This window comes from Eschscholzia californica, unplaced genomic scaffold (genome assembly GCF_041429995.1).
Source record: "Eschscholzia californica isolate CP2 unplaced genomic scaffold, dmEscCali1.0.p SCAF_2, whole genome shotgun sequence".
In the NCBI taxonomy this organism is placed as follows: Eukaryota; Viridiplantae; Streptophyta; class Magnoliopsida; order Ranunculales; family Papaveraceae; genus Eschscholzia; species Eschscholzia californica.
The window spans coordinates 58,549,765-58,558,868 of NW_028238309.1; the positions used below are offsets into that span (position 1 = coordinate 58,549,765).

At 38.1% G+C, this 9,104-nt stretch overlaps 1 protein-coding gene across 1 annotated transcript; it reads right to left on the reverse strand.

Annotated features, from left to right (window-relative positions):
• Positions 1-214: 214 nt before the first annotated feature.
• On the reverse strand, positions 215-5,028 carry LOC147559592 (uncharacterized). Its single transcript, XM_086659187.1, has 5 exons — positions 3,889-5,028; positions 3,479-3,645; positions 1,648-2,905; positions 517-825; positions 215-277 (listed from the first exon to the last, which is right to left on the reverse strand). Exons 1-5 carry the CDS (start codon positions 5,026-5,028, stop codon positions 215-217), a joined length of 2,937 nt encoding a protein of 978 aa, XP_086515313.1.
• Between the last annotated feature and the right edge of the window lie 4,076 nt (positions 5,029-9,104).

A 9,104-nucleotide genomic window follows, 5' to 3' on the forward strand; every position in this document is an offset into this window, starting at 1 on the left:
CGGAAATTATTCGTTTCAACCCCCATGTTTTGACTATCTATTTGATTTCGCACTCAATTGTGTCGAGCTTTCAATTTGGTCTCTAATTGTGCTCAAACTTTTAATTTGGTCCCACATTTTTGTCGAAGTTTCCAAGTCCACCTTTATGACATTTTTGTAATTATGATTTTTATTTATCCACTTCATCTTTCATTCCCTTCTCCATTCCACTCTCTTACTCTTCTCGTTCATCTCTCCCCCTCTTCCTCCTCATCTTACCTTCTTCTCCCTCTTCAATCTGTGAAGGTGTTAATAAATTAAAGAAGACACAAGAAGATATGATTATCAAAGGTGATTTCATTGATAGACTTGGTTACATATTTATAGAGATTACAATAGGGTTTGTAGAGAAATAATAAATAAGGAAATATTACAAAGAGGAAACAATTAAAATTACAATTGCTATATTATGTATTTCTTTCTATCTTGGGGAGATATCTTCTAGAAATCTTCCTTTTCTTCAATATACTTCAATACCCCCCCGCAAGTTGGAGCAGGGGAAGGAATCTGAATCAAGCCCAACTTGGAGAGTAACCGATGAAATGGATCTGAACCAAGGGGTTTCGTAAATATGTCAGCTAGCTGATCGGCAGAGCGAAGGTGAGTCGTCTTAATAAGACCAGATTCAATTTTCTCCCGAACAAAATGGCAATCGATCTCGATATGCTTTGTTCGTTCGTGAAAGACAGGATTGGCGGCAATGTGCATAGCCGCCATATTGTCACAGAAGACCTGAAAGGGTTCTGGAATTGAGACACGAAGGTCTTGAAACAAATATTTTAGCCACTGCAGTTCCGCAGTGAGTGTAGCTAGAGCCCGATATTCTGCCTCAGCCGAGGATCGGGAAACAGTCGGTTGTTTCTTGGACTTCCAAGACAACGGACTTGAACCAAGCATAGTGAAGTAGCCGGTGGTCGAGCGACGGGTGATGGGACAACTAGCCCAATCAGAGTCGGTAAAACCAGAAATAGTTAGAGTGCTGGACGAAGAGAGAAGGAGGCCATGATTCATGGTGCCTTTCAAATAACGAACAACTCGAGTAGCCGCATCCATATGATTGGAGTGGGGATTTTGCATGAATTGACTAAGGTAATTCACAGAAAATGAAATGTCAGGACGAGTCACCGTGACATATAAAAGTCGACCAATAAGACGCCGAAACGAAGTTGGATCGTCTAATGGCGTACCATCAGTAGGTAATAACTTTAAGTGTTGTTCCATAGGAAAGAGACTTGGTTTAGCTCCTAGGAGACCCGAGTCGCGAAGAATGTCCAACGTGTATTTGCGTTGACAAAGAAAAATGCCTTTTGGGGAACGAGATACTTCGATTCCAAGAAAGTATTGAAGTCGTCCAAGGTTTTTAAGAGAAAAACGTTTCTCGAGACGTAATTGAAGAGATGAAATTTCCGAGGCATTATTGCCGGTGATAATGATGTCATCTACGTAAACTAAGACGTAAATGGCAGTCGGACCATCAAAAAAACAAAACAGTGAATGATCGGAAGATGACTGTTTAAAACCTTCAGCTTGTAAGCCGGTAGAAAATTTGGCAAACCATTGTCGAGAAGCTTGTTTTAATCCGTAAAGGGATTTGTGCAAGCGACATACTTTGTGGTCACCAGTCCTGGAAAATCCAGGCGGAATAGTCATGTAGACTTCTTCATCCAAGTCACCATGGAGAAAAGCATTATTCACATCCAACTGATGGAGGGGCCAATCTTTAATGGCAGCAACGGAAAGAAGTGCACGAACAGTGACCAATTTGGCGACTGGGGCGAAAGTATCATGATAATCGATGCCTTCTACTTGGGTATAACCCTTGGCAACGAGTCGCGCTTTATGACGTTCAATTGATCCGTCAGAGCGGTATTTGATTTTGTACACCCATTTACAACCAATTGGTTTCTTTCCCGGGGGTAAGGGAGTTAATGACCAAGTTTGATTTTGTTCAAGAGCTTGAATTTCCTTATCCATTGCAGCACGCCATTCTGGAAAAGCCTTGGCGGCGGAATAGGATGTGGGTTCTTCCGTATTTACAACGGAAGTAAGAAATGCTCGATGGGAAGGGGTGAATTTTTCAAAACTGACATAGTCAGTTAAGGGATATTTGGTGGAAGTCGTAGGTGCAGTAGTACAAGAACAAAGATAGTCAGCCAGATGGGCAGGACGTCTCGTTGTACGGACTGGTCGAGAAGAAGGTAAAAGTTCTTCGGGAGAAGTAGCTGAAACCGGGGTGGTGTCAGAATTCGAAGGTGAAGGTTCTTTCGAAGGAGAAGCACCTTGCAGAGGGGAAATACCTTGCGAGGGAATAACAGAGTCAGAAGGAAGCTCGGGAGATTCCTCGGAAGAAGAAGCAGCGGAAGAGGAGGAGTCTAACACAATAGGTGGGATGGGGGTCGCGTCAGCGGAAGAGGAGGAGTCCAACACAATAGGTGGGATGGGGGTCGCATCAGTGGAAGAGTGTGAATGGTCGTCGACCAAAGACGGGAGAGTATACAAGTCCGAATGAGGCGAGCGGGTATCGTCGATGGGACTGAAGTAATAGGCGTCCGATGAAAGCGGAGTGAAGGAGGTAGGTTCAGAGAATGTCGATTGACGTTCAGCGAAAGGGAACTTATCCTCAAAAAAACGCACGTTCCGGGAATCATAGAGATTGTGTGTCTCTAAATCGTAAATAGTGTATCCTTTCTTCCCAGGCGGATAACCAACAAATATTCCAGGTTTAGCTCGATGATCGAACTTATTTTGGATGTTGGTATTGGTTGCAAAACATAAACAACCGAAAACTCGGAGAGCTAAGTAGTCCGGTGGAGAATCATATAACATTTCATAAGGAGATTTGTATGAAAGTATTGGAGTCGGCATTCTATTGATTAAATAGGTTGCAGTTTTTAAACATTCCCCCCAAAATTTTAAAGGGAGATGTGCTTGAAAACGCAAAGCGCGAGCGACATCGAGTAAATGACGATGTTTACGTTCGACGACACCATTTTGTTCAGGTGTGGAGACGCAACTGCGTTGATGGAGAATTCCATGAGAATGGAACCAAGTTTGGAGATCATTGGATAAGAACTCGGCTCCATTATCAGAACGAAATGTTTCAATCGGGTTTGAAAATGTATTTTCAGGACTCGAGGATATAGATTTAATCTTCTTATGATATTGTTTAGAAACAAACTGAAAAAAGAAGTTTAAATGTGTTTTAGTCTCAGACTTGGTTTGCATAAGGAATGTCCAAGTAAATCTGGAGAAGTCATCAACAAGTGTGAGGAAATAACGCTTGTTGGTTAAAGATGGAACCGGAAAGGGTCCCCAAATATCAGCATGAATAAGTTGAAAAGCAAAAGTACTAAAACTACTACTTTTATTAAAAACCAACTTAGATTGTTTTGCCATAGGGCATACAACGCATTCATGCGACTTATTAAACGAAATAAACGGGAAACGTTCTGATAAAGTACGTAAACGGCCTAAATTAGGATGTCCAAGTCGACGGTGCCAGACGTCGATTGACTTATTCAAAGCAAGTGCAGTAGAATTCCTACGGAGAATGTAGAGTCCATCAATAGCATCAGCCCGACCAATCTCCTGATGATTTGAGATCGTCTGAAAAAGGCAATGAGTTGAATCAAAATAAACACCAGATTTCAAAGATTTACAAGTCTGATTTACAGACATCAAATTAAATTTGAAATTAGGAATGTAATAAACTTGGTCAATAGAGAGAGAGTCAGAAAAAGTGACTCTGCCAATATATTTGACTAAGTAAGATGCTCCATCGGGAATTTGAACATAACAAGATGGTGGTGCTAAAGCATAAGAGCTAAAAGCATCTAATGAAAAACAAACATGGTTTGAAGCACCACTATCAACAATCCAAACAGAAGGATGAGATAGGGAATTACCTGACATCATAGCAGAACTGGAAGGAGTCTGTGCATTGACAACTGCCATAATGCGGTCATAGTCTTCTCTGGTAAGAGTTGGAGCTGGAGAAGAGCTGGAACCCTGAGAAGTGCTACGGGCACCACCTTGACGAGGGGGGCGACCATGGAGAAGATAACATCGATCAACAGAGTGACCGAGACGTTTGCAATGAGTGCACATTACATCTCTGTTACAAGTGTCAGCAGTGTGTCCATGAAGGTTGCACTTAGTACAATAAGGGCGAATTCGCTTATTTCTCGGGGGAGGTAAATCACTTTCTTTCAGCTTGTTAGCGGCCGTGATCTTGGCGTTGAAAGCGTGAAAGTCAAAGGGAGCATTGATCTTGTTTTTCTGCTCTTCTTGAATGACCAAATTATATACCTTAGCCAGAGAAGGTAACGGTTCCATTAGAAGGATGTTGTTGCAAGTTGCAGAATAACGTGCATGAAGACCCATGAGAAACTCTATTGTACGCGAGGTAAGATGATACTCAATGGTTGTTTTGCCAATAGGGCAAGCACATGAAGTGGGTGGAATGATAGCATCCAATTCGTCCCAATAAGACTTCAACTGAGAGTAATAAGCTGAAATAGTCTGGTGCTCCTGAGTAAGGGCAGAAATCTTTTTCTTCAGTTGATAAATGTAGGTAGCGTTAGACGTAGCAAAACGCTCCTTCAAATTCTTCCAAAGATCAAAAGCAGAAGCCGAACGTCTCGTGCTACGTCGGATTTCCTCGCTGACAGAATTGGATATCCAAGCTGCCACCATGGTGTCACAACGGATCCATGCATGAAGTTGCGCAGGATCCGTCGGTTTAGGGAGTGACCCATCGATAAAACCTTGCTTATTTTTGATGATAAGAGCATCATGCATACTGTGAGCCCATTCAGCATAGTCTGGCCCGGTAAGCACGGGGTTAACACCAACAGAAGTTGCATTGTCCGAAGGATGCACATAATAAGCCTCACATATTTGTTGGAGAGGAGTTGAGTCTGTCATTGGTGGAGTGTCATCGGAATTCGAGTTCAGATCACTTATGTTGGCAGATTGTCCAGAAGTCATTGTTCTGTAAAAAATAGAAGAAATAATCTATTTTAAAAACAACGTCACAATATTATGTAGAAGTGACGGTTCAGAATGTAGCGACACAATAAAAGTGTTGGCTAAGATTAAAAGGGACAGTATGCTGTCTCAAAAAAAATAGTCCAAACGAAAGTGTTGGAAAGTAAAGGGGACAGTCCAGAGTGTCACCAACAGAAGTGTTGGGAAGTTACAAGAACAGTATACTGTCACAAATAGTCGCAACAGTTGTGTACTGTCGGAAAAGAAGAAAGCGTCACAAACGTGAGATGTCACAAAAAGAAGTCAAATATCTTGGTCGGTCAAAGTCAGAAGTCTGGGTCAAAGTTCGGTGGAAAAAGTCCGGTCAATGGGGCAAGACGGGAGTCAATTAGGGTTGACTCCGTCACTTGACTCGGGGTAATTGCCGCCGGCTAAGTAGGGTTCCGGTAGGTTTTGTAATCAGCTAGAATTAGGGTTTCTTTGAAACCAATAGATATGTCGTAATTAACCTAGGGAAAAAGCTAGTCGGAGGCACGGGATTGGAATCGGACTATCGTGGCCAAGGACAGAGGTCGAATGGCGTCAGATTGTTAGAGAGAGAAACAGATTCTTTAAAATTCAATGGAACCTTAAAAAAGATAATCAAACCAACAATCTATGATGCAATAAGAGTGGATTATGGGTCAGAACTGACCAGGATAGGTCTGTTCGACAAAAACTAATCCGTCCGGCGAGAATTTTGGAACCCTAGAGGTTCACTCGTCGGAGAAGATGACTGAAAATTCGGGAACCAAAAAGAAATTTTTGGTTCCGGGTCTGTGACGGGTTGAGGTTATGTCAATTCCGTTTTATGTTTGTCTCGGTTCTAGTCAAAGTGTTCCGGTTTTATATCTGTTCCGGGCTTATTCTGTTCCGATTTGTGGACAGAGTTAGTTCCGGATTAAGTTTATTCTGGTGCGTGAATTAGAACCAGAACAAAAACAGTATTGGTTACTGACCTAAAAAAATTCGAAAAAAATACGAAAAAATTCGAAAATTTTTGGAAAAAAAAACAGGAAAATTGATTGATAACTGACCTTTGAAGATATTGTGGGGATGATGCAAAATAATAAGGATCCGTTGAGCAAGAAAGCCGAAGAAACCAATAATCTTTGTCAAATAAAATCCCAGAAATATTAATTGTGCTCTGATACCATAATAAATTAAAGAAGACACAAGAAGATATGATTATCAAAGGTGATTTCATTGATAGACTTGGTTACATATTTATAGAGATTACAATAGGGTTTGTAGAGAAATAATAAATAAGGAAATATTACAAAGAGGAAACAATTAAAATTACAATTGCTATATTATGTATTTCTTTCTATCTTGGGGAGATATCTTCTAGAAATCTTCCTTTTCTTCAATATACTTCAATAGGTGTTTCATTGGCCAACCACTACTTGTGACATTGATTTAAACAACCACTACTTGTGACATTGATTTAAACTCTTATCTCTATTTCTTCTTCCAAACGCCTACTGCTCCTCAATCTTTCTCTCTCTCTCCCTCTCTCTTTTCTGAGGAAGAAGATTCCCCAACACCAGGATTTTGTCTGGATATGGGGTTTCCACATCCAGAAAGAGGAGTGGTCTGAGTCTAAATGAGAAACAAAGCTTGACTTCGTCTATATCGGAAGCCCATACACGATTGGGGCCAAATCGGAAGACCACACATTTGGGGATGAAAACGGTTAGTTAGTCACAAACTATGATTTAAAAGAATTGAGCCTAAAAAATCATTGGCATCTATGATCCTATATTCAACAGTCTTTCACTTTTTTTTTTATTGAAAGAAATGAATTTCAAATATGGATTTAAGCATATTACAAGGACCACCATTTTCGGGATACAAATAAACCTTTTAGGAGTTCTTAAAATTTTGGGAGAGACAAAGTTGTTGACGCAAAAGGAAGAAGTGGTGGTGGGGACTTGAAAACACAACTTTTTTTCCATCCAAATCTTTGTATCCAAAATTTCTTTTTCCTCAAAGGGGATTAATAAATATAGTGAAGCCTCTTAGTTTGAAATTTACATATAAACAGATCACCACAACATTAACCTAATATGATTTGAGAACATTATAAGAATAGCAAAATAATGAGTTCAGTTTTTCTTTTCTTTTTTATCTTTCTTTAAATTCAAGATAGCTAAAAGGTAAAAGAAAACATAAAAATAAATAAAGATAAAAAGATTGTCTTAATCATTTCAAAGTAAATCTAAATCTCACCTGGTAGTGGAGAAAGATAGTCATTTTCATGAGTCAAAGATTTGGATTAATCAACTCCATTGCTTTAAAGATTCTACTAAATAATTAAATTCTAAACTCTTAATCACAGGTTTTTTGCTGTTTAAAAACAAGAACTGGGACAGACTGTCTAATGTTAAGTTTTTTTAAATTAAAAAAAGTAAATTATATTTTATTAGTTAAAAACTAAAATATTTGTATTTAATTTGGTTAAAAATCTTAATTGTAATTACGAAAATACTTAAAGAGCTGAAAACTAAAAAAATTGAGTGATTTTTTTCCACCAACAAAACTGATTTATAAATCTTTTGACCAGAACTTCCGTTTACAAATCCACGAAGTTATGATCCATCAAGTATAACCTTTCATGAACTAATTCCCATATGAACTATCTTTTAATGTGAATCTTTATCAGATGAATTAGATGGAGTCTTTCTACTTTCCACATCCAAATAGAAGTATTTGCAAAAAAAAAAAATCAAATAGAGGTTAGTGGTTTTGCTTTTTCTTTCACTTCTAAGCTCCAATCGTATTAAATTTTATTTGATAGGCTATCTTTGAGTCCTTAAAAACAAATATGTCTAGACAAATCTACCAAGTATTATACTTTATGAGCAAATTTGTAAAAATATTTTGTCGAAATTTTATGCAGAGGGTTGATGTTTACAAGAAACAGATGGATCTATTTTATGAGAGAATTTGTTTTTCTCTTTCTCTATCTTTCTCTCTCCATGAGTTGTTTTCTCTCTTGACGGATTGTTAATTCCTATTTACGACTTGGGTATATTCCACTTTTCTATTACTATTTTTCTTTCTAGAATGTTTTTACCTTTGAAATCAGAATGATTCTTAAGATGTGAATGAGTAGACAAGTATTAACTTGTTGACTACAGAGAATAAGTTTTTTTAGATAATGTAAGAAACTAATGTAGGTCTACCCGTAAAAAGAAAATATCACCACCCGCCCAGAATAAGATTCCCACTATGTAGAGCGAAATTTGAATATTACTGCTTAAAACAAAGAAGAAATAAATTACTATTGTTAAGTGAAATAAAAATGAGAGTAAAATAGTAAATCTAAGGCTGTGGAAAGAACAATGGACAATACTAGCTAAAGTAGCTACTAATCTCAATTGGTTTCATGTTTTCTTCCTTAACTATTTGAGCTGAAGTGTGGGTCTGACTCCCAATAATGCAACACTTAAAAGACAAAGAAAGGGCCACAAAACTAAAGAAGAAAACAATAAAGATTTCATGTGGATGGGATAAAGAAAACGTGTGAGGAAGCCACCACAACAATGGGAAGAAAATCAAAACATATACTTCAATTGTCTACATGTACAGTCTGAAGCCTTTGTTTGGCTTTTTGGTACTTTGAAACCTAATTAATTTTTGTTGGAATAAAGACTATCTTTTTTTTATAGATATTGTTTTATTTTTGTATTCAAAAGGCATTTATGCTAATACTAATCGACTTAAGATTTTAATCTTTTCTATTGAGATCATTTTTAAATTAAACTTCATTCAAGCAAAGAATCCGTATATACACGTGCAGTGATATGTCTGTACATGAGAGGGCTAGTTTGCTATATGCTGACTACACGTGGAATTCGAACAACTTTAGCCTGCCCGTTGAGTTTATATATCATTTCTCTCCAAGTTCAAGGACATGCTTGTTGAACAAAAATATCTTTTGGAAACATCACATTTAAATTAGTACAGTATTGCCATCTTATGCAAGTAAAAATCTAACAACCTCAACTCGATAAAAAAAAAAAATAGTAATA

What these genes read in the sequence shown, in the direction of transcription:
- LOC147559592 (XM_086659187.1), bottom strand. Translation starts at nt 5,028, where the DNA reads ATGACTTCTGGACAATCTGCCAACATAAGTGATCTGAACTCGAATTCC. An exon ending in ACTTTATCAGAACGTTTCCC is followed by an intron (nt 2,906 to 3,478) that starts GTTTATTTCGTT and finishes TTTAATCAATAG; the next exon opens with AATGCCGACTCCAATACTTT. An exon ending in CTGCTCCAACTTGCGGGGGG is followed by an intron (nt 278 to 516) that starts GTATTGAAGTAT and finishes ACACCTTCACAG; the next exon opens with ATTGAAGAGGGAGAAGAAGG.